Source organism: Dryobates pubescens, chromosome 5 (genome assembly GCF_014839835.1).
Source record: "Dryobates pubescens isolate bDryPub1 chromosome 5, bDryPub1.pri, whole genome shotgun sequence".
In the NCBI taxonomy this organism is placed as follows: Eukaryota; Metazoa; Chordata; class Aves; order Piciformes; family Picidae; genus Dryobates; species Dryobates pubescens.
In genome coordinates this window covers 10,141,903-10,168,000 of record NC_071616.1, presented here as the reverse complement: position 1 = coordinate 10,168,000, position 26,098 = coordinate 10,141,903, and the positions used below count along the sequence as shown (strand labels likewise).

General features: G+C 47.0%; 1 protein-coding gene across 2 annotated transcripts in view; it reads right to left on the bottom strand.

Moving 5' to 3' along the window:
- SLC8A3 (solute carrier family 8 member A3) overlaps positions 1–26,098 on the bottom strand; it is a 137,131-nt gene that overhangs the window by 94,096 nt on the left and 16,937 nt on the right. For both annotated transcript variants that reach the window (XM_054161575.1, XM_054161576.1), the window contains exon 2: positions 19,917–21,728. In XM_054161575.1, the coding sequence (XP_054017550.1) occupies positions 19,917–21,682 (1,766 nt within the window). In that variant the 5' untranslated portion in view covers positions 21,683–21,728. The remainder of the gene's footprint in view (positions 1–19,916; positions 21,729–26,098) is intronic.

Below are 26,098 nucleotides of genomic sequence, written 5' to 3'. Positions count from 1 at the left end.
ATCAAATGTCTGTCCTCCTTATGCCTACTGAACATTAAACAGCATTTAGCTGGGCCCGGCAATGTCCCAATTTGCCACTAACGGTCACGCGTCAGGGTGCACCACTTGGTGCTCTGCACGAGTAACTAACAACAGCAGGAGGTAGCTTGGCCCCACCCAGCATCAACTCTCAGTCAGGAAAGAGCAGAAGGGAACGTGATAAACCTCTTCCCACCTCTCTGCATTCAGTCACCACGTGTCACTGTGAACTTAGGGGCCATCTGCATCCACTACAGCATGCTGAACACAAGTGGCTGTGCGAGACTGCCCTCTCTGATCTCTTCAAACTTGCTTACTGGAGGTGACACCAACATTATGTATAATGCTCTTCAGCTTTTTTAATATTTGCATTACTTGCCAATCTTGGCTGCTCTCTCCAAGGACTTCTAAAGCATATGAAGCAGAGGTACACTTGGAGGCAAAACCACAAGTGACCTGGGAAATGCAGGATGACTGGAGAAGGAAAGGAGATAAAAGATGCATATAAGAGTATACACAGAGAGAAAGAAGAATATCTATCTGGCTCCTTTCAAGAAAAATGGAGGCTTGGTCCTATTTCCAACTGCACAAGCCCCTATTGTTTAATGAAGAATCAGTATTCCAGCAGTGAGCACAGTCAGCCTCACTGTACAATACCCAGTTATTCTCCATCTCCCAGGGCATGTTTGATTAATTCAGTCAATGCTGCTAACCTTAGGCTGGAGCATGGGTAGCTCTGTCACCGGATGGCACAGTGTACACAGGGCCAATGCCAAGAGCACTAATTTCAAGACTGATCTCTTCTAGTATCAGTGTGATATCATGACATGCAGCCATGCCAATACCCAGCCCGCAGAGCATCCCCTCTGGGATTTGCAGGCTGCAATTAGCAGGTGAACACGCCACCTTCCCTGGGGCTGATGAAAGCACCTCAGTCCCTATTGATTGCCAATCAATAGCAACTTCCCATCTCTCCCTCTCAGTTTCTGCAGTAGCAAGTGTTAGTAATCAAATAAGAGTGGCAGGCTGATAAGATCCTGTTATCAGTGCACCAGCAAAATGGGATTCTAGATCTAATCTTCTATGTCACATTTCCAACTCTGATCACTGAAATTTAACCCCTCCAACGACTGAAGTATGTAGCCACTGCTGCTTGAGAGAACTTCCCAATCTCCACCCAGGAAGAGAGAAATTCCTGCTCCCACTGAAGCCCAGAGAGAGCAGGAACAATTGCAGAAAAGGCCCTTAGTGGCAGGGATTACTGTTTACTGTATGTTGTCATAGCTTCCTATTGTGCTCCCAAGCCATTGCAAGGAACAAAGGCACCATGCAGCCAAAACTCTGAGGGCTGCCCTTTTATTCCATTTATAACAAAGAGGCACTACCAGAAGCTGAGGCTCTCAAAGAATATTTCACACCCTTCTTCTGAGCCTGTGAAAACTCCATGCCCTCTCAGTCAGGAAAAGGAAGCCCTTCCATCCCACAGGGGACTTAAATATTTCAGTGATTACTTGTGCTCCAGTCCCAGCAGACCTCGGTTAAAATCTCATTAAAATAGGCCAATTTCATGGCTATTTCCTGACATATCCTCATGGCACATGGCCAGGCACCTGGACTGTCTGAGAAGGGAAGCTTCAGAAAACCTACCACGACTGCATGCATGGCTTCTGCTCTTCCAATCCATCAATCAATCAGGTCAAAATGACATGGCAGCAACTTTGCCAAGGAAATCAGCAAACACCAGCAAAGAGATGGTTAAAGCAACTCCCTCCACCAGCTCTAACTGCAGGAGTCTTTCTATCACATTGAGAGGCTTGAGCTCAGGCCCTCATAGGACTACTCTATTTAAAATTGAATGTTAACAGAAAAAAAAAAAAAAAAAGAAAAAGAAGAAATTCAACCAGACATCAAGGCTGAAAGATAGCCAGGCTGGCTGTTGTGTTCCCCCACATGAGATACATGATTTCTGACATCTCAAGAAGACGATGCTTCTCCCCTCCTGATCTTCAGTACCTCTTTTGACTTTTATTTCTGGACTGTTTCTCCTGGTTGTTGTTTTTTTTTTTCTTTCTCCTCTTCTGCCATATTTCTGCCAAATCTGCCCCAGTGCCAGTGTCTGGAAGAGAAACCTACTCTGAGGTCACCACTGCAGGAACCCAAGCAGTTTCCCACAACAGCATGCTTGTGCCCTTACAAAATTGCTGTGATGCAGGAATCTAGAAAGTTAGAAACACCCCTGAGGGTCAAAGCAACAGATCACAAGGAGAGTATCTTGCTGTATACCTTGGCCATTTCCAACAGCCAACATCTGCCTACAGCTGTGCAGGCAGAAAACCAACGCCACTTGGCAAGTCCTTATCACAGGTAGCCATCAGGCAAAGGGACATCATCCAACACTGCCCGGGGGCTTCAGCAAAGAGGACGTTTGCCAGACTGGGATATAAGCTGCTACCACAGGTCTGCGCTCTCCCCAGGAGCTTTGCTACGTATCCAGTAGCCAACACATCAGCTGGTCAGCATCTAAGAGCACTTGCCTCTTTCAGATGGAAAAATGCACCAAGTGAACATGGTGTGGGAAATTCTAGCTCACTAGCCTTGCATGGACATTCCCCAGAGCAGAGGACAAGGCATGTGCAACCCAGGGAGATCTTCGCTTGACATCTCAGTGAGGGCCAGAGCTGCTTCCATCTGTTACAGAGGAAAAGCCTCTACCATTTCCCACAAAACTCCAAGTCAGAAACAGTGATTTGGTGGCTCAGTGTTTATGTCTACAGGAACCACTAGGTCTGTGGGGGTTCTCACAGGGCCCACCCTGTGCAGCATTGAGACAGGAACACTACAGGAGCACCTAACTTTATGTGTGAGCACGATGTCTGGGGATCAATTACCAAAGAGGGCTTAGAAATTTGTAGTTGAACATGAGCATGGTGCAGGTGTCCAGCACTGTGGTTTCTCCACCACGTTGCTGATATTGATCCTTCTTAGACAGTTCAATGACTGCTGGCTAATTATTCATTGCTGATAAATCAATGCACTGCTTCAATCTTGACTTGGATTGAACAGTGTGAGCAGTTTTTCCTTGCAGCACAGCTCCTTCCCTGTGGAGCCACTCCCAGACCATAGAATCATAGAATCAATAAGGTTGGAAAAGCCCTCAAAGATCGTCAAGTCCAACCTGTCAAACAACACCTCATGACTACTAAATCATGGCACCATGTCCAATCCCCTCTTGAACACCTCCAGGGATGAGGACTCCACCACCTTGCATTCCAATGGCCAACAACTCTCTTTGTGAAGAACTTTCTCCACACCTCCAGCCTAAACTTCCCCTGGTGCAGCTTGAGACTGTGTCCCCTTGTTCTGGTGCTGATTGCCTGGGAGAAGAGACCAACCCCCTCCTGGCTACAACCACCCTTCAGGTAGTTGTAGGCAGCAATAAGGTCTCCCCTGAGCCTCCTCTTCTCCAGGCTAAACAATCCCAGCTCCCTCAGCCTCTCCTCATAGGGCTGTGCTCAAGGCCTCTTCCCAGCCTCATTGCCCTTCTCTGGACGCGCTCAAGAGCCTCAATGTCCTTCTTAAATTTAGGGGCCCAGAACTGGACACAGGACTCAAGGTGTGGCCTAACCAGTGCTGAGTACAGGGGCACAATGACTTCCCTGCTCCTGCTGGCCACACTATTCCTGATGCAGCCCAGGATGCCATTGGCCTTCTTGGCCACCTGGGCACACTGCTGGCTCATGTTCAGCCAGCTGTCAATCAGTAACCCCAGGTCCCCCTCTGCCTGGCTGCTTTCCAGCCACTCTGACCCCAGCCTGTAGCACAGATAGCTGGCCCCCAGCCTGTACCTGGGCAGCAGCTGACCCCATCCCAGGCACTGGACTTGCCTAGCTTTCTGAGGCCCCAGCTGGCCCTTTTCTGATGCAGGTCAAGCGCCCTCTGGCCAGTAACACACACTCCAGCACATCGACCTTCCCCTTGGACCACAGTCCCCATGGGCCCCTCAGAGCAGGGCTGTATTTCACCCTGTCATCGCTGGCATGGATGAAGAGTTCAGATGTTGACTCCTCAAGCTTGTGACTGGAAACTGACTATCTGTTAAACCTCAAAGCACTGACCACTACCTTTTCACCCTTACATAACAGACTGCCTCTTAATTCATCTTGTAGTCACCTATCAAGGCTGTATCTCCCCAGTCCAGCTATAATAATGCTATGGGAGAATCCATCAAAAGCCAAGGTAAATGACACCCACTGCTCTCTCCACAGCTGCTGATTCAGGCAACTCATCACCTAAAGCAATCAGGTTAGTCAGGCCTGATCTGCTACAGTAACCTCATGCTGACTGTTCCCAGTCATCTTCCTGCACCTAGAAATAGCACAGTCTAACATATATCCACTCCAAGTTGGCTGTTCTTCACTGTAAAAAACCTTTTCCTTGTAGGTTCTAAAGCTGATGAAGGCTAAAAGCAATTTAAAGTTGCTAAAGGACCCTGACGGTCTCTGGAGAAAGGCTTGGGCAAGTAAGAGCTTGTTGCATAAGTTGAGATGGGCATTTACCCATGTAACACACCCTGATGTCAGCTAGGAGCAAGACTTCACCACCTTTATGGGCAAGCCTTCAGTCTCCACAATTCACAGAAGCACTCACCAGGGTCTGGGGGCAGGTTCTTACCGGGGACAGTGAAGGCAACCTGAAAGGATGAGAGAATGGCACCACCTCCTGCCCACAGCATATGAAAAGGGAGGGCATGGTGTGCCCATAGAATCAATAAAGTTGGAAAAGACCTCAAAGATCATCAAGTCCAACCTGTCACCCAACACCTCAGGACTACTAAACCATGGCACCAAGTGCCACGTCCAATCCCCTCTTGAACACCTCCAGGGATGGTGACTCCACCACCTCCCTGGGCAGCACATTCCAATGGCTAACAACTCTCTCTCTGTGAAGAACTTCCTCCTCATCTTGAGCCTAAGCTTCCCCTGACACAGCTTGAGACTGTGTCCTCTTGTTCTGGTGCTGGTTGCCTGGGAGAAGACACCAACCCCCTTCTGGCTACAGCCTTCCTTCAGGTAGCTGTAGACAGCAATAAGGTCTCCCCTGAGCCTCCTCTTCTCCAGGCTAAACAATCCCAGCTCCCTCAGCCTCTCCTCATAGGGCTTGTGCTCGAGGCCTCTCCCCAGCCTCGTTGCCCTTCTCTGGACATGTTCAAGAGTCTCAATGTCCTTCTCAAATTGAGGAGCCCAGAACTGGACACAGGACTCAAGGTGTGGCCTAACCAGTGCTGAATACAGGGGCACAGTGACTTCCCTGCTCCTGCTGGCCACACTATTCTTGATGCATGCCAGGATGCCATTGGCTGTCTTGGCCACCTGGGCATGCTGCTGGCTCATGTTCAGCTGACTGTCAATCAGTACCCCCAGGTCCCTTTCTGTTTGGCTCTCCAGCCACTCTGGTCCCAGCCTGTAGCGCTGCATGGGGTTGTTGTGGCCAAAGTGCAGCAGCTGGGACTTAGACTTGTTGAATGCCAGTTGCAGCAAACAAGTAAAAACAGAGGAGTATCTCCATAGCTGCTAGAGGGTTAGCAAGAGGTTGATGCTTTAAATGTCAGGGCTCTGGTGAGACACCACATCCCTGCAGGAGCCTAGAAGCAAGAGCTGTCATTCGGATCAAAGAGGGCTCCTTGGAGAGGGCTGTGGGAGCCCAGGGTGGTGAAGGCAGCCTAACTCTGTTCCCAAAAAGGATTGGTGTTCCTCATCTGGGCACAGTGACTGAAGTATTTCAGAGGCAACCCTGGACAGGCCACTCCAAGGAGGCTTCATCCCCAGTGCCTGGGGCTACTTGGATGCCATGTGGGAAGGTGGGCTGTGATTTCTGCACCAGCTGTGCTCCTGATGAAGGTAAGCACCTTTTTCAGGTCCTAGAACACCACCATCCTGCTCCCCAGAGCCTGCATTTTCAACCAAGCACCACAAAAACTCTCCCTGATCACCCTTTGAGTGAGTGGCATCCCCTCATCCTTGATCACCCCCTGCCCTGTGGTTTCTCACAGGAGTACAGGTTGCCAAACATGGAGTGACCGCAGGCATTTGCTTTTCCTCCTGCCCAATTTGTTGAGCAATTTGGGACCCTTCCATATGAAATGAGAAATATAAATGCAAAACACCTTTAATTTCTTAAAACCAGCCTGAGGTTACCAAACAATACTGCCTCCATGTTCCTTGGGCACTCTGTGCTCTGTCTACGGTTGGTCAGATAGCCCTGGGCATGCTACTGTCCCACCACCTTGTCACAGATGAAGCTGCTTCTGAGGCTAACTGAAGCATGAGCCAACTAGCAAAAGGCATTTCCCTATAAACACTAAACCAAGGTGTTACTCCACAGCAATTTCTTTGTACAAATGCAGGTGAGCAGCAAGAGTTATTCCAGAGCTGTGCTGAAAACCCAGGCCTTATGCAGTCAGGGAAGAACCTGCCATAATGGTTTGCCCAAGTCTTTCTCCTGTCCTAGACAAGGACACGGTGCTCAGAAGTCACCAGGATTTACATCATGGTTCAGCATTTTCTTTCATGTCAAATCTCTCACTTTGCTGCAATTGGGAATGTGCTGCCCAGGGAGGTGGTGGAGTCACCATCCCTGGAGGTGTTCAAGAGGGGACTGGACGTGGCACTTGGTGCCATGGGCTAGTCATGAGGTCTGTGGTGACAGGTTGGACTCGATCTTTGAGGTCTCTTCCAACCTTGGTGATACTGTGTGATAATGTGTGGAGTTGAGGATTGTTATTCCAGACACTCAGATGCCAAGAGGGAAGGTGCACATAGAGAAGCACACTGCTTCTCTCCACTCCAAGCCATACTCGGTTAAAGGCAGTGCTGCCTGACAAAGATCAGATGGCCTCCCAGTGTGTCCTGAAGCATTCACTGGCAATAGGTACTGGGAGAAGGTAGGCTCCACATCCCCACTGACTGAGAAGTCCTGATTTAATCAAGAAACTAAGCCCCAGGCCCACCTTAAGGGAGAAGTCCAAATCCTTATGGTTCTCAGCAAGTTACTCTCATACATTTCTTTTTCTTATTCTGATCACACTGTTCCCTATCTGCCTTCCTCCAGATTACTTTGCAATTCACAGCCAAGCTCCTTCAGGCTCTGGACATACTCCCACCAGGGCCCTGCTGGCCAGTGATTCTCCGTGTAATTGTCCCCGAGGAGAGAACAATGTTGTCTAAACACACCTCGACTCCACCTTTGGCGATTTACTCACTAAATGCCAGTCACAGACATACACTGGGACTCAGACTCATTACCTTCAAGGTCAGCACAACATTCTCCCACCTCTTAATGGAAGCCAGCCTTGCTTGTCTGATGCCTCTGCCACTTCTTTAATGTCCCCTCCCTGCTTCCATCTCGTATTCCAGAGGTGTCCAGATCACTCAGAGGTCCAAGATTTGAGGGCAAAAAGACACTTTGGGGCTGCCAGCCAGCAACACAACAGCACTCACAGCAACTACAATCTTGTGACAGGTAGATGAGTTTATTCATATGGACAGACAAACTTTCCAGGAGAGCTGTTTGAAGCTGTTGACCTACATCAGGGTTGGGGGCAGCACTACCTCATCAGACATTTACAGAGCAGGGGTATCCTTCAATCACAAGACAAATAATGCTGTTTCCCAGGGGACTTCTACTGCAATGAAGGAAGTTCCTCCATATAGTTTCTTTAGGTATTCAAAGTCAAGGTCCCACTCCACCATCCCTCTCCAGATTTCTGCAGTTGTATTCAAGCTGATGTCTCTTGTGAATAGAATAGCATAAACCAGTTTGGAAGAGACCTTCAAGATCATCACATCCAACCTATCACCCAACACCACCTAATCAACTAAACCATGCAGCCAAGCACCCTATCAAGTCTCCTCCTGAACACCTCCAGTGATGGTGACTCCACCACCTCCCCAGGCAGCCCATTCCAATGGGCAATCACTCTGTGTAGACCTTCTTCCTAACCTCCAGCCTAAACCTCCCCTGATGCAGCCTGAGACTGTGTCCTCTTGTTCTGGTGCTGGTTGCCTGGGAGAAGAGACCAACCTCCACCTGTCTACAGCCTCCCTTCAGGTAGCTGTAGAAAGAGCTAACTGGAATGACAGTATCTCATAGAGGTCCCTTGTACAGCGGCTGAGTTCAGCATTCCTCCCTTTTAGCCTTCAATCATTTCAGAAGCTGTGATGCTGCAGCTCACACCGGAGGTGCCTGTGTTTCAACTGGCAATACAATTATTTCTCTCTCCAGAACACCCCAACTTTTATCAAAATTTCACAGAGTTATCAGCCAGAAGGTAGGATACTGCCTGTTATGGAGCTCAATCCCTTCAGCACGCTCTGTGTCACAGGCTATTACTGCCCAGCAGGGGGTAAAGAGACAAGTTTAGAGAGTTTTAAAAAGAAAAACAAAACCCCAAAGCCCCAGCTTCCCATCCTTCAGAATCCTTAGGAAGCATCAGAGAGGATGGGCGAGGGTGGAGGTGAGCAGCCCTGCCTGGAGTGGTGCAAGGGTCGGGGAAGAGGGCTGCGTGGGGTGGCAATGCTCACACGCTGCTAACAGGTTTATTCTGCTGGCAGGGCTTCCCCTCAGAAGCATTTGGGTAAGTGCTGTACACCACCGAGTTCAATCTGCGCTAAGCAGATTAGTTCCTTACCGGTGAAAGGTTCTGGGCAGCAGCAGAGAGTTGCTCACCATGTGACACAAGGGGGCTGTCATTAGGTTTCACAGATATGATATAATTATATGCTCCCTGGAGGGTACTTCTAATTGAATTATAGGGTGTCTCACAAATATTCTGGGCAGTGGTTCGAGGAAGCTCTCACCACCCAGAAGAAGATACAGATACCCTTTAATTCCATTAGATGTATCCTCCAGGGAGCGAGCTGCTACTTCATACAGCAAGTCATTTGAAAAGAATCATCCCCCCCAAAAACTGGAAGGGAGGTATCCTTAGCAGAAGTTCCTTGTTACTGCTTGCTTGTTCCTCAGACCTCTCCTCTGCAAGCTTGCAGCCCCATGAAACTCCCTTGCCTGCCACCCAAGACAGCCCTGCACGGAAAAGAACGCCCTTGTCAAGGGCAGCTGCTGTCCCCTGCCTGTGTGCCTGCTGGGCTCCCTTCTCAGCATGGGGCCAGATCACAGAGACATTCAGGTTGGAAAAGACCCAAATCCAACCATTGACCCTACTCTACAAACTTCACCCCTAAACCATATCCCCAAGCACCATGTCTAAATGGCGCTTTGAACACATCCAGAGTTGGTGACACAGCCACCTCTCTGGACAACCTATTCCAATGCCTGACCACTCTTTCCGTGAGAAAAGATTTCCTAATGTCCAGTCTAAACCTACCCTGTTGCAACTTGAGGATGTTCCCTCTTGTTCTATCACTAATTACCTGTGAGAAGAGACCAGCAGCAGCCTCTCTGCAATGTCCTTTCAGGTAGTTGTAGAGACTGATGAGGTCTCTCCCTGGCCTCTTTTTTTTTCAAACTAAACACCCCAGCTCCTTCATAAGATTTATTCTCCAGGCTCTTCACCAACTTCATTGCCCTCCTCTGCATGGTGCTGCACAAGGTACCACGTGCCAGGCAAGATGTACAACAGAGCCTCAGCCTGAGAAAAGACCCTGCGAAGCAGTCCCTAAAGGCAGGACATGAATAGTCCAAGGCCAAGCCAAACAGAGGCTCCAGCACACACTAGCAAGGTTCTCCTCTCAACCTGCCCACCCACACACCCTGCCTTCAAACACCCCAAAGCTGCAAATTACTGTCCTGGTCCCTCAGAGACAGCTGGAATAACCCTGGGACAAGGCTGATTGCTTCCCCAAGGCTGGACATCCTTCCATCTCTTGGGCGCCCAGGGACTTGGTCAACAGCTGGCTGAAGATGAGCCAGTAGTGCGCTCAGGTGGCCAAGAAGGCCAACAGCATCCTGGCTTCTATCAGGAATAGTTTGGCCAGTAGGACCAGGACAGTGATTATTCCCCTGCACTCAGCACTGGTGAGGCTGCACCTTGAACACTGTGCTCAGTTTTAGACCCCTAACTACAAGGAGGACATTTTGGTACTGTGTCCAAAGAAGGTTAACAGAACTGGTGAAGGGTCTGGAGAACATGACTTATGAGGTGCACCTGAGAGAACTGGAGTTGTTTAGCCTGGAGAAAAGGAGGCCCAGGGAAATCCTTCTCACCCTCTACAACTACCAGAAAGGAGGGTGTAGAGGCATCACCCTCTTCTTCCCCCTAACAAGCAACAGGACAAGAGGAAATGTCCTCAAGTTGCACTACAGGAGGTTTAGATTGGATATTAGGGAAAATTCCCCTCTGAAAAGGTTGTCAAGCCCTGGAACAGGCTTCCTAAGGATGTGGTGTTGAAGGACATGGTTTAGTGGCAGGTTTAGCAGTGCTGGGTTAACCATTGGACTTGATAATCTTTAGAAGTCTCTTCTAACCAAAATGATTCTATAATTCTATTTCAAGTCTTGGATTTTGCTCTCCATTTTAGTCTGGACTCAGATTTTTCTCATGAACCAGAATCTTCCCAAGAGAGCTGTAGCACCAGGCTGGCCAAATCAGATGCCCTGTTGTTCCAGCACAGCCTGCCTGTGAGCAATATTCTGGGGACCAGTACTCCTAAACTGCTCTGTGCCATGGCACCTCACCTCCTCAGGCTCCCAGCTGGCCAGAGGCACTGCACAGGAACATACATGGGACCCACTGCTCCCCATATTGTTCAGAGAAGAAAAAAAAAACCATAAAATCCCCAAACCTATCCATTACTGATGCCCTCCCAGCAACAAAGACAACAGCTCCCTTGCTCTTCACCCTCTCCACTGCAGCTGTGCACCAACAAAACCATCCTGCACTTGTCTCTTGATCTGCCACTGCTGTCTACAACGCGCTGCCAAGCCAGAGGAGATGTCACAGCTGTTATGCCTTTTATTTTTTTGCTGCTCTGTACCACACTCAGGATGGAATAATCAGGCCCCTGAGCTTGTTGTGAGGGCTTTTTCAAGTCACCTCAAGTGAAAGCACCAGCTGCCCACCACAAAGTCTAATGACCTACTGAAGCTGCTATAAGCTCTGACTCCCACAGACCACATCTAGCACTGCTCCACTTGTCAGGAGAGAAAAAGGGAGAGAAAGACAGTTGTGCCAAGAACTTGCTAATTCTTGGAAATTAAGACTTTCTGATAGGACAGACACCATGGTCTGCACTGAGATAAAGCACACACAGCTCCTCAGTGCTACGGCCTCACACAGCAGCAGCATCTGATATGCCCCATCCTGCTACAGCTTTCAGGTTCTGCTCTGCAGGATACAGCTGATGAAACCCTAGGACCCCAACTGCTAGGCAAGCAGTTATTGCTCATACATAGTCCATTCACTGTGCTTTTGCATTATTCAAAGCTCTGCCCACCTCCAGTGGTGTCAGCTAACAGGACACATCTGGGAAAAACTGCCAATTCACACGTTCTCTCTCCTCGACTCCACTACAGAAAGAGAAAATTACTGTGAGCTAACAATGCTAATCTGCCCCAAAATAAAGAAGTATTTCTGATGTCTTAGAAAACAGAGCACTCAGTGCTTGCTTGGTCTTGCACAGTCAATACACTGGTCCTGGCACATCCTTCATAAACAGAATCAGAGAATCCTGATCATAGAATCAGTCAGGGCTGGAAGGGACCACAAGGATCATCTAGTTCCAACCCCCCTGCCATGGGCAGGGACACCTCACACTACATCAGGCTGGCCAGAGCCAGTTGTCTTTGCTAAGGGAGATGGAGACAGTGGTATTAAGCCAAAACTCTCAAGCAGGTGAGGTAAAGGAGAGACCAACCCAGGAGGGAAGACAGGTAAAGCAGAGATAAGCAGAGCAGAATTTCTACATTAAATATTGATAGCTTTATCACTCTTCTTTTCTCTAAAGGATAAAAGCAGAGCAGCATGCTGTTCAGGTGGGATTTTTGTGTGGGCAGGACCTGCTTGGCTTGCTTATCTCACAGAAAGAAAAACAGAGGCACAAAAGGTAATTCCTACCCCATTTCACCTTAACAACATACTTTTACATGGAGCACTAAAGCAGCACAGCAGCAGATAAACCATCTACAATACACTCCAGCACAACAGCCACAGTGCAGGCAGGAACAACTACTCCTGGAAACTCTGGAGAGGTGAACTGGGGACAGAGAAAAGCCCTCTTTCCTCCCCAACACCTAAAAACACCAAAGGAGATGTTGCACCACCTAACAGGAGAACCAGGAGATCAGAGCCATGATTTTTGCTTATATGGGGTAAAGAAATTCTTGGCCTCCTGGTAACACCCAGAAGGGCTCCATGCATCCACCTGGAAGAACAGCAGGACACAGTGGAAGCTGTCAGGGATCTGACATCCAGGGGAGGGTTTGCAGGAGCCGCAGTCCATCTCTGGGGCTGCGCCATACTCCACAAGAGGCTGCTCAAGCTTTGAGGCAGCTTGGCAGACATCTCCACCAGCCTCCTAAGGACAGATCCTGCAAACCCTTGCAGGAAAAACTGGTCCTGTCCAATGTTCAGACTTCCACCCTGCTGCCCTTCCAGCACGACCCACCCAACGGGTCTGAGGGCCTGCTCAGCACCAGGACTGGCTTCAGCTGAAACGCTTGCAGCAGTACGTGCTGGCACCCGGGCCGAGACTGGAGGGGCCTCATCTGTCAACAGCCCATCTGCTAAGACAGCTGTAAATATGTACCAGTCCACATTCCTCCCAGCTTTAAATCTGCAATTTTCACTGAAGCTAAAAGGAGGGTGAACTTGGTCCCCAGTGCTTCCATCAGCTACCACTGCAAACCATTTTATCTTTTATCCTGACATGAGGCAAATAAGAAACAAGTCACACTGTTAGCAACAGATAAATCATCTCTTACTTCAAATGGTTGCCACCTTCTACCAGGACCAGCTGCTTCTATTTAGCCATGACATACTGAAGGACCTTGGGCTGGGGAGATTATACAATCTGCGGTGGTTCTCATCTCATTTAGAAAGGGATAAGATTATATTTAATCCAGAAACCTTGCTGGCCTTCTGATCTGTTAGAAATCAGACATATTACAACAATGTTTTAAGTGTTGTTCCCACTTGTGGGTTAAAACACCAGCATGGAGTCTAAGCCATGTGTTTGCTCCATGCAGCAACGTGCGAGTCAAAGAAGCAATGCTCACTCAAGCCACAATAGACCTAGGATACAGAATTAAGCAGGTTGGAAAAGGCCTGTGAGATCATTGAGTCCAACCTATCACCCAACACCATCTAATCAACTAAACCATGGCACTTGCTTTATCTTGAGTGAGTTCTGGTCTGTTGTTTGTTTTTAAACTCCAAACATGGTTGTGTAATTTGGCAGGATGAATTTCCCTGTGTTTTGCTCTGAACAACAAATATCACTGCCCTCTCTGATACTTCCCAGAATGTCCCCTTCAATAGCCTTCTACTTCCCAGGGGCTTCTCTGCTAGATGAGAGCACACACCAGCTCGGAAGACCCAGTATCTGCTACATGCCTCCCTTTTGAGATGGGATGCCAGGCCTCCCCTGTTTAATGCTGTCACAGACTCATACAAATGCCTCCTTTGATGGGCAAAAAGTCACAGCGTCCAAGACAGGATGTTATTTGTCCTTCTTCATGGACAGATGGCAAGTATGTCCCCTCAGCACTGCCAGCTGAACTATCTGAGAAGGTACAGGTCACCTCAGGGCTTCTCTTCTTCCCATGTCATGGTGTCACATTTCTGCAAGCTGATTTTATGTATCCTCCAGGAACAGCCTCCTGACGCCTTACGCTAATCCCCTGCAGGTCACACCACCTAGACCTCACTGTGAGGCTACAGCAGAAACCCGGAGTATGCATGGGTGTGGGTAGAAACTAGTATTGTGAAGAATACTGACAGCAGAATTTCCCAGCAAGAAGCAAATACAACAGCCTTTCACTGCTGGCAACACAGTGGGGAGAAGTTTTTTAAGCTGGAGGATGGTTGCTATGTTTTTCCTTAGTCCACATTAAAAATGGCATCAAGCACTTCTAATTTATGTGAAGGCAGAGGAAGAGAAAGCCAGAAGCAGCTTAAACCACTGATGGAAACAAACTGGAGAAGAGTGTGGAGGATTCAGTTTCAAGACAGCTCTAAGAGGAAGAAAGCATGTCCTGAGATAAGGAATCCATCAGCCCCTCACAACAAATCCTCATTGCCTGCAGTCTCACTAATCAGCCTAGAGCTTGGGATCAGTGCCTCTTATATGAGTGCCGTTGAACAAGACTTGAGAGTAGATTATCAAAGCTGTTTTGGTAATGAGCTCAGTCATTAAGTGGAACCATCACAGCTGATATAAATAATTCAAGGTCTGCAGATGAAGCGTATCTCCATGTCAAGTGACCAAAATTGAATTTGGGGAAATGAGCACCCAAAAATCACAGTTACTGTTGACAGCCTTGGGGAATAGTGAGATATCACAGCTACTGCCTGTACCTGTACCAACAGGATTCACTATGGCTGTGGAGAGGTTGGTGAATCTGCAAAAGCCCCCTGAGGTCCTCAGAAACAGGAAATTACAAGCTTGATGTACACAGACCTCCTGTGTACAGGATAAGAGCACAGGCCAGCAGTTCAGGGAGATCAGTTTTATTCCTGTCTTTGCCTCTGATCTGCTGGGTAATGCAGAGAGAAGAGAGGTCACTTTCTCTGCATTTTATACCCCATCTACAAAATGGTCCCTCAATCTCCTCTGCAGAGTGCTGTTAGATCTACTGACAAAATACCACACCACAGAGCTAAGTATCAATGGTGCTCCCCTCAAAATGCCACAACCATGACTGTGTAGGTGATCAAAAAATTAAGTTGACAGTTTCCTCAAGCGCTGAATGGCAAAAATGAAGGACAACTGCCACCAAACCTTAGCATGAAAGCCTTCAACCAGAAAACAGCCTTTTGCCTTTCTCCACTTCCACCTTCAGCAGATCTGCTAGGGGAAGTTAACAGCCACCATGGCAGGGCCATGAGCAAGGGGCTAAGGCCCAGGTATCTCTGCGTCCAACCACGGGTGGACAAGAAAATACAAGTGGGAGAAAGGGATACTGACCTTCCCACCAAACAGGAGTGGAACAGCAGAGAGGGCAGTGGTGGCAGCAGCATGTGGTAGCTGTCTGGGGCAATTGCAAAACAACCAGTCTTGGGGCAGAGCACCAGCCTGAACTTGACCAGCTCTGGCTTTCACATGCACACACACATGCACACTCCCTGCCAGAAAATGCCCAAAGACCCCCAAGAGAAGAGATGCACGGTGTTTTCCACTGCTCAGTATCATGACATCACTTTGGAGGACCATTCCCACCAATCTAAACACACACTCAGAGACAGCTCATGGTGACCCCATGGAGCAGCCACAGTAATGCATGCAGCAGCCTCGGGGCTCCTCTGGGGAGAGGCAGTCAAGGAGAGGCAACATGCAACTTGCACCCAATGAGAAAATTAAAATTCTCACTGCCTATCTAAGCAAGCTTAATAAATTTGTCTCCAGCAGTTTCTGCACAAATGGAGGAGACAGCCCTTCTGTCACCAAGAGCTCTGCCTAACACAAACATAGCTAAGTGACCATGTATTAAAAGTTCAGCCATACTGGCTTTGTGAAGAGGCTTGCAAGGCATTTAACAGTGCAGTAACTCTCAAGCCCTGAGCCACAGACAGTACTCTGAGAGCTATGGACTCAGGGTACTTGGCTACACCTCTAGCAGCCTTCAGGACCTGCAAGTAATTGAGCAACCAGCAACAAAGTCAAGTAACAAAGTAGATCTCTTGGCTTAAACCTTAACTCGGTATAGCTGCTGTAGGTGACACGGCCACAGCACAATTTCTAGCTGGCATATCAATTAGCAAGACCTAGACAAATTTGCATATGAATCTAAACAGTTTTAAACAGAGGAAACCATTTCAACAGGAAAAATTCCAACTAAATTTAATAACTTGGTGGGAGTTCCCTTTATTATGCAAAAATAAAATCCCTTCAAACCCAATTCATTCTTTGCTCTGACTCTTAATGATTTCTTTATTGCTTGGACATGATAAAGCAGCTGGGTCAATCGCTCCTCTACATTTTCATACCTCTGAGAATCTAACATCTATATCCATTACAAATCATTTAATAGAAAAGTGTTCGGTCATCTTGGGGAAAAAAACCCCAACATTAAAGAAAATAAAAGCCAAAACTATGTTTTGGACTTGACCTTATGAGCATTTCCTTTTAGTCAACAGGAGAGCCAGGATTATGCTTCAGCTGCTAAGGTCATACCTGACCCTCACTGGAGCAGGAGCTTAAAAATAACAAATATGTTGAAAAAAAGAGGCAGCATAACCACATACTTGAGACCTGATCAATTCCCTTCTCAACAGAGAACACTGTTCAGGATTACACTATCCGACACCCATACACATCCATACATGCACACACTCTGCATAGACCATATTTCAATAATGACATTGCTTCAAGCCTCCTTGTCTCAGCCTGCCTTCTCTTGTGCTCCCACCCAAACATGTTTATGAGTAAGGAAACTTTGACCATGTTAGTCTCGAAAGGTTCACAGAGGCAATAAGCAAGTCCCGGTGGCAGGATCAATTTCCCTCTCGTGCTGTATCATTTGCATCAATTCATCTTTTCTTAGTCCCATGTATTTTAGGGAAAGCCTCTTGTAAACAACCCTGAGATAGTTTATCTTGCTATATTTAAGTGAAGACCCCTTCTCCATTTAGTTTTGAGGGTAAATACTTATCCTTGGCCCTAGAGGGCTAGTAAACGGCAGCGCCTCCCCTACAGTTTAATCTCAAGGATGCTGCGTAACCCAAGGCCACTCAGATTAATCTAGTCATTGCTACACTCAAGGAGGCCAACCCAGAAACTACTTACAGGTTGCCTGGTGCTACAGGATGCAAACTGAAGATTTTTAATTTGTGTGTCAGAGAATGAGCTGGAAGCATGAAGTGAAGCTCTTACTCCCCTCCAGTGTACACTGATCTGTGCTTCTTTGTGGCTGCAGTTTTGCAGATCTTTATCACATGTGCATAGCCACTGGAAAGCTTAGCACTCTTAGGCAATGTGCAAGATGCTGTTAATTCATTTCCTTCCACCAGGAGCTAAAGATCTTTTCCAAGTCACTCCATGAGGAGAATGACTAGTTTAAATCAGCAGTGTAGGCAGAACCCCAGCTATGAGCAGCTCCTGTGCCAGAATAGAAACTAGACCCCAAATGTCCCTTTTCCTAACAAAGGGCCTAATTAGTAGGGTGCTATGGGGAGCACATAACTGCTCACTGCTTTTTGCCACCCTGTCCTAAACATTGTATATTGACCATATCAGTCTTCATGGTTTCTCCTCTGTTTTGCACCAGGCTTTGTGGACTCTTGGTTCCCACTTCAGTGCACAGGGGCTGTCGGTACCTCATGGTGGATTCCTCTCCATGGCAAGGCATTTAAGTGGAAGGGCTTTAAATATTCAGCCAGGCAACCTCCTGGCTATTTGGTGACCCAGTGTCTTCATACATCCTTATACCAAGTGACACCATGACCAGTCACTCATAAACCACCCTCTGGGTCAGCAAAACTGTGCCAAACACCTTACCTACCCATAATCTCAAACTAGGCTGATCAAAATTAGACAGTGTTCAGTTCGAGTAGGACAGTTAGCCTCCAAATTGAGGCTTGAATCACCTCAAATTTGCTTGCAGCCAAAATATTTGCTCAAAATTATTTTTCTGCATTCAGATTTAGAAAGCAAAACAGGAAAATGAGAATAAACCCACCCGTCACTGCTTCCAGGTTCCTGCAGCTCCTTCCACTCACACCTCTGAGCAGAGTCAGCAAACTGCAGCAAGTGAGTTGTGTTCACTGAAAATAAAGGCCAAGGGCTGATGACTGAAAACTACCTGCACATGTTTCCACCCCACAATTCCATTCCCAGAAGACCTAGAAGTTTAAAACGAAACCTGGGAGTGAATAAAGGCAACCTGATGGCTGACATGATCTCCCTCCTTGTTAGGCTTATTAATTTGATTAAGTGCTATGTTGAGCCAGCTACACTAATTCTAGCTTCAAAAGAAATCAATTTCTGCTAGCCACATGGTCTCTCATAGCCACTGTGGTTAGCAGGCTTTGATCCCAGCAGTATTCTGATGCAGAAGTGCAAATTACATTAATGCCTTACGTGTGGCCACAGTTTTAAGTACACCACAAATGTCTCATCTGTGCTCGAGGGCATCTTCCCTGGGTCACAAATCACAGTGTTAAGCAACCTACCCATACTGGTTTTCTGGACTGCCTTCATTTTCATTAGAGTCTGTCCCACAAGGGTGCATATGGTCTTGCTGCATGTGATTTGTTTTAACCCAAGTGAAGCAACTCTGTGGGTATGCTCTGACCTTCTCTCACACTTTTCAAAGAGAAAAGGAACTCTTGTGTCAGCTGGAAAATGAAAGAAAGGAAATACAGTTTGGAGTAAGATGGCTCATGGGCTTATTCTTCAGTACCCCAAACTTGCTGGCTTTTTGCTGATGGGACTTCTTTAAGTAGAAGCCTTTTTTTTTCTTCAAGACAATGGGTACTACCTAGCTGAAGCAAGGTAGTACCCATTGTATTTTAGGTAGGTAGTCTGCTCACAGGAGATTGTAACCACACATCTGACATCTCTAGAGAAATCAGCATTTAACATATTAACATCCTTTTGGGTACTGTATTGGGAGGCTTGGTACAAAGATTTCCTTTGATGCCAGTTGCAAGTCTGCACAATTCTTCCTTTGATGGCTCAAATGATTAGGTGTTAACAAGAGGAACCTAGGCACTTAACACTAGGGAGTTTTAGCACCAGGCTCACACCTCTCTCCCTCTCCCTGCTCAGCTAAGGCATTTTTCTCATTCCTCACTAATGTTAATAGCAGGTAGTTAAAGCAATTAGACATTATCACCTCTCTGGTCTTTATTACTTCCTAGCTTTGTATCACCTACCTCGTAGACAATAAAAGAGTTGAATTAACAGGACTGGTGCAGACTGTTTCTGAATCCCTTTATTCTGTATGAGAACACTGGGTCATGGAGCCACATGGACAGGCTGTGAGCTGCAGTGCTTTAGACCATTATTGCCAATTGCCATGGTATTTTACAAGGGGAAAACCCACCTGTGGTAAAAGAACAGACATACAGAGACCACACAGAAGGTGATGTGGGGAATATGGATAGCCCGTAGAGGCACAAAGCCTGGAATTATTTTGCAAGTCCAGCAGAATAGCTTGCAGCTGTGCCTGCACCGTGAATTAGCTGCCACATGGCCCTGCAGGTTGCACAGGCAGCCTAGGGACACGGGTATAATGTGTTGCTCCTGTGAAAATAAAGCCTTATGTCTACTGAGCAGGTCCTGATTACCTGGGAATAACTGTTGTAAAGTTTTCATTTAGGGATTGCTATAAACTCCTGTGCACTCTACCTTCAGTGTTCATAAAGAGGCTTTCCCTTATTTGCCCAGACAGGTAAATGTTCACTCTTTTTCTTCTTTCTGTACTCTAACTCTCCATTAACCCTTAGCTTTAATACAGGACCTCAGAGAATGATATGTTTTCCTCTTATCCCCAACTCCCCACCCAGTATTTCTAAGCCTCACTTTGTCATTCCCAAGAGGGATGGTGCAAGAGCTTTGAGCTCTTAAATCCTGCTGTCGGTTCTTGCCTGAAAGAAGTAAGTAGAGAAACAGATGGAAAGCTGAAGGAGCCTGCCCCTTGTCATCATTCACCTGTAATGGATGCAAAATGTGGGGTTAAACACCAAAACTAGAGCCAGAAGCAGAAACAAATGGAGTACTTACACGGTTTCATCATTCTTGAACTCCAACTCCCCGTAAGAGTCTTCAAAGTCTTCTCCACCTCCTTTTGCTGTTCCTTCTACTGTCCTAAATGGCACTATCACTGTACCCCGAGCACCTGATGTCCTTAGGACTTTGACTTCCATCACACCAATGCTCTCACTGACATGTATAACATCACACTCAAATGTGAAGATGCCAGCGTGGTCATCATCCAGTATAGTCACTGTGGCCACACAAGGAGAAGCCAACATGGCCTTTGGGTATGGGCAGTTGCTGAGCTCTGGAGGTTCCTCGCTCTCCACCACACGGAGGTTACTTAGCCGTACAAAGAAATGCTCATCTTCCTCAAAGATGTCATCATCGATAATTCCCACTGAGAACTCCTTCTGGGTCTCCCCTGATTTCAAGACGACAGTCCCCTCTGTGAACTCATAGTCAGCACCGGCATTGGCAGAGCCATCCTCTGTTTTATAGTCCACATAGATGGTCTTGGACATGTCCCCTCCTTTCCGCACCACAGTCAGGAGAACGGCACCACAGTTCTCCAGACACTGGTAGGAGCACGGGTCAAAATAAACTTTGGAGATGAATTCCTCAGGTTCATCTGGCCGCACTTCATGCAAGCTGGTGCTCTTCTTGGCTTGCTCAGCTGCATGCTTCTTCAGAATGTTGCCAGCCCCCGTCATCATTCTCGTGGCTTGAATGCGATAAAAGGCTCTGCTCTTCTGTTGATGAGACAAGGCATAGTAGTTGGCCATCTCTACCAGCTGGTCCAAGTCCTTTTCTGGGTGCTTTTGCTTCAGGTCCTTAAGGATCCGGATCATCTCTTTGCGAGACTCGTCTACCTCCTTTCCCTCCATAGTCACTAAGTTTCCATCTAGAAAGTGGGAGTTCATCATCTTGCCGTCCATCTCAATGCCCTTAGGGTGATCACCTTCTGATTCTATGATAATGCCCCTGTGCTTGTCAGTACGGTACTTTTTGTGCATATACTTGTAGAAAAGCAGACGCCTATCTGCTATCCAAGCCAGAAGGACACAAAGTGGGAAGAAGAAAAGCGTGAGCAGACCTTCCCAGACTTGAACCACACCTGGGGAGAAGACAGCAAGGATCATGTACAACCAGATGTAAGCAAAGATGCTCCACGCAGCTGTGACAAAGAAAACCCTCAGGTGTTTTATCTTTCTGGTTTCCCCATCAGGGATCACATAGACACAGATGGCAATGATGATAAACATATTGAAAGCAGCGCTGCCAACAATTGTAGATGGCCCCAGGTCTCCAGCTACAAATCCATGCCCACACACTTCTATCAGAGACAGAAGGATCTCGGGAGCAGAGGAGCCCAGAGCCATGAGGGTCAAGTTGGAAACAGTTTCGTTCCAAATCCTAATGGTGGTCGTTGTGGTCTCTCCATTGGGTTTCTTAATTGTGATTTCCTTCTCTTGTGATGTAATGACCTCTATAGATGCCATGAAACGATCTGCAATGATGGAGACTCCGAGGAACATGTAAATCAGGGCTACAAAGTACACGATAACGCGGGCAATTTTGTCCCCAAGGGATGGGTTTTCTGGGTACCATATTGGCAGGATAACACCTTCCTTGCAGTCAAAAGATCCTGAACACGAGCTGTTTTGTACTGAACTGGTTGAGTCTCCCGTCAGGCCAGCGTCCACCTGCAAACCATGCAAAAACAGCACAAAAGTAACCAGCCCAAAATGGAGGAAGGCTGAGGTGACAGGCTGCAAGCTTAACCACGCCATACACAAGATGCAGCTTCCACTGTGTAGATCCAAAAAGGCCGAGAACCTGAAACAAACAAAACAGAGAGGGGGGAGGGAAGCATGAGAGAAAAGAAAGACGTAACATTTACCCAAATGCACTTCAGTATCTCACCAGGGAAGAGTACTTGTAGAGGTGCCTGGATTGTTTCTCTGTCACTTTGAAGAAGGTTTTTAGCAGGGACTCTAACAAGCTGCAGTGTTTACATGCCCAGCACACGAAGATCAATTGATAGAAAAGTAACTCAGAGGAGAAGTGTATGTATGTATATAATGGCCCACTCTTGACCTACAACATGTGCAATAGGAGTACTGAGTGCTCAGCTGCCACTCACCTAACAATGCCGTGGAGTACTCCACTACACAGCACTTCAGCTCAGCACAAGAAACCAAATGTAAAGCCTCCCCTGTCTCATCACCCAGGAGATGATACAAGTCAAGGAATCACTAGCACCACAAGAAGCACTACTTAAGACCAGCGAGCAATCTCCAACTGAAGTCTGTTTGTAGGATGTAATTCAGTTATGAATTATGGAGCACCTTAGTGGCCAAACCATCACCCCACTCAGCCCCTCCTGATAGGCTGCAGAGACTACAAAAGCATTCCAGGGTTCCCTTAAGCTTCTGAGGCACAGGACTTCCACATGAGGAGGTAAAGATGTCAGTACAGTAACAGGACTCGCCTTCAGCAAGGTGCCAAAGGCCACTTTTCAATAGCCTTTCCATTGCGATCTGGGTGATCGCATTTTGCATCAACATTCCTGCTTTTAAATGGTTGCAGAAACCAACAAAACCACCATGGTTAGAAAAAAAAGCTGTGCTCATGAATGCAGAAGATAGAGCAAAATGCATGTACCCACCAACATTCCCTCTGCATGCCTAAGAAATGGACATATTTTCAAAGACCCTCTAAAAGGAAAGCAATCTCTAACCCAAAATACTGTGGAAAAATAAAGGGTCTGATTGATGCATCACATAGATTTGGCATATGACTGCCCAATAATGCCTTCTATTACTTATGGATGACATTGCTGCAGGGCTTGCACCACTTAAAGTTGGATTCTGAACCCTTCACATTGTCATGGATCACACTGTTCTCCTTTTATAACAGGCCTCTGGAAGAATTTGGTCTCCGGCTTAGCTGACAAATCATGTTTGCGAGTCCAGACACAGCCAAGTATCTCACAGGAAACATCAAACTTAATAGCAGCATTATCTACAGCACTTGGAAGGTTCAAGAGCCTTCACTAAGTTTCATTGAGGCTTGTACTGCCAAATCAGTAGGGCTGGGATTCATTTCCACCACTATAACTATCTAAATCTTGGGCAGTAAGTCAAATGAAGCCACTGAGGCTCCCTCTGAGGTCAGAAGAAAGAGACAGTTGCTTCCAGGGGATGATCCTTCCTGTCCCACCCTGTTCTGGCCCAGAGCATGTACTTAAGACACCTGTCTCCAGGAAGGATTTTGTCCCTTCCCATCTCTCTCCCTAGTCTCAGGAGGATGCCTAGCCAGTCACTCTAGAGCAGACGCCTAACCTTCAGATGGCAGCAGTTCGTAGGGATGAACTGGGCCCTGAACACTTAAGGGGAGGTCCTTCCCTGCTCCTTTCCATTGTAAATATTCCAGGCAACATCTTAACTCTATCAGCATTAACAAATGCACCTCCAACAGCTCTTTTATCATCGTGTTGTGTTGCTCTCCTCCTTCCAAAAGCGGGGGCAATCTCTCCCATATCAACAAAAAAACGTTTTCAACTTTCAGATAACAATCTATAAAGACAAGCAAAACAGGAAGGAAAGCGTGAGCAAGGACTGCAAATGAACAAAACCGCTCCTGATGAAGCACAGCAGAGGGGAGAAAATTGATTACGCAGTACCAGGATCACAAATCCATATCTGACACCCTTGATGTGAAAAAACAATCACACATCTCCACGCTACCTGAACTAATTCTGAAGAGAGAGATTCTCCCATGTTAGCCTCTTCACCTTCTCTCCCCAACACCTGCTTTATCTGCCCATCTCCCCAAGCTCCAGCACCTGATCCCCAGGCCCATGGGGATCAGAGGGACCTCAGCCCCAGAGAGGGCTGTTAGCCAGCCCCAGCATCAGTCCCAGCCTTGAAGTCTTGTTGAAATGCTTCGCTGCCTGCATAGCCCAGGGTCACAGGAGGGACTCAGCTACTCAGCATGCACAACTTGGGGTCAGTTTGGCTCTCCTGTTTTGTCTTCCTTCCCACTCCACACGGTGTTATACCAGATTTCTGGCTGCAGGATGTTGGGAAATCCCTCCGAAAGGGACAGTGAATATGTGCAAAGTAACTATGAGCAGCAAGCCCAAGATCTCTGGGCTGCAAGGCAGATGTGTGCACACACACAGTAAAGATGACACATTCCAGGTGCCTCTGACTCAAGGTGCACAGAGACCAACCGCACAAGCACAGCAGCTCCAAAGCCACCCTGGGCACATCAGATCATCCTTTTCCATACTGCAATTGCTGGCAGGTACCCACCAAGCTCTTGACACTTCCAGCTCCCACTTAACTGCACAGCAGCCAGTAGGTGCTGCGTCTTCCAAGATCAGCCATGTAGAAATGACTGACAAGAAGACAGGAGCCTACATGACTCAAGCACCTAAATTTGGGGTTTAAAAAAAAATTATTTAAGGGTCTAAGTATCACTGAAATTCAGTCTTGTCTAAGAATAGTACAAGGACTAAACTGCCTTCTGAAATAAATCAGGCCCCCCTTCTCTGGGACAGCCACCTTCTCTAATTAACACTACCGGCCTGCCTTCTCTAATGCCGCGATGGTTTCTAATGCAAGCCTTTATCACACTCTGGGACCTTGCCAATCTTTCTTCAGTTTTTAATTTGATTTTAAGCAGAGGATAATTTTACTATTACTCCTCAAACTAATTGTATTTTCTTTCAAAACCAACTTCTACCATGGGAGTCTCTGTTTACGTTTGAGGACCACCCAAACCCAGGCTATGGGTTGTAGGCTAAAATCTCAAGGGTTGAGGAATTCTTCCCTTCACTGGATTTCACTTGCCTAGACAAACAATTCAATGTTAAGTGGAGGTCACAATCATTTTCTAAAATAAAACAGTAATGACCTGATCCTGGAATTCTTTGACACAGACAAAACTCCCCAGTGGAATCAACAGGAACTTTGCCCACAGACACACTTGTCTAATAAGATCTTAATATGTGCTCATTATAACGAAAAGCATTAACCTAACCAATCTGAGAAACAGAGCGAAGCATTCTTACTGTCATTCTCCCCGTGGTAACTGATGCAGAAGTGCTTTGCAATGTGGAATAAAACTATTAAATTTTAAAACTGCTGTTAATAAAACATTGAGGTAACAGTTTTAACATTCAGGTGACAGAGGACAGAAGAGTTAAAACTCCCTCTGTAGCTCTAGGTCAGCAAGGTTGCTTATATAAGGTTCAAGTGGTTCCTCAGATATCTCTACTAAACTCAATCCAGAAATCACCAGAGGGGCCACATCTTCTACTCCTCCTCTAAGCAGTAGCATTGATGTCAGCAGGACTGTGACAGGAGCCACCCTTCAGTGCAAGTCCTGGTCTGAGGACTGAGCCTCCAGGCAAGCTTGCAGCACAGTCCTGAATCACTTCTGGTCACCCAGGAGCCATCACGGTGTGGCTCCTCTGATGCCAGAGCAACAAAACACACCCACATCTGGTGCAGAGAGGTGTTGCTCTAGCAACATCATTGCCCTGGCCCTGTGGGAAGCAGCTGCAGCTACAATGCCAAAGCAGTTGCTGTTGGGTGATCTCTGGCTTTATACCACAAGGATCATCATTTCCACTACCTATTTGCTATCAGACACCATTTTTGCCCACAGGTCTCTGCCCCACTAGTGCTATCACACTGAATACGTGCAAGTAAGGGCAATGGTAGTGAGGGACCTATCTCTGACAGGATAAATTCAAAGTGTTCAATTAATGCAAAACAGAAACAATATGATGCAAGCACCACTGCACCAGAATGAGCTAGCATTCAATAGCAAAGCCCTGGGAAGATGCATAACAGCTATTTTAGCAGGGGGAACTCCTTCTGCACGAGTTGACAATAGCTGTGTGAAACATGAATCCATAAATAGAACCCATAAATAAAATGATCAGTTCTTTAAATACTGCTGGAGACTGTTCAGAAAGTAGCATGGACCGTGCTTGTCACATTTAAACCTCCAATATAAAATTACTTCTAGACAACTACAAAGCTCCTTACAATCCTTTACAACAGCTGAGTTTCAGAAGACTAATGGTTTGCCTGTTGTGGTAGGTGAAGTAGAAAACTGGGAAGGTTATACTGATCCCTTACAATTTATCTTTTTGTATACAGCTGTTCATATGACTCTAAAGGCAAAGA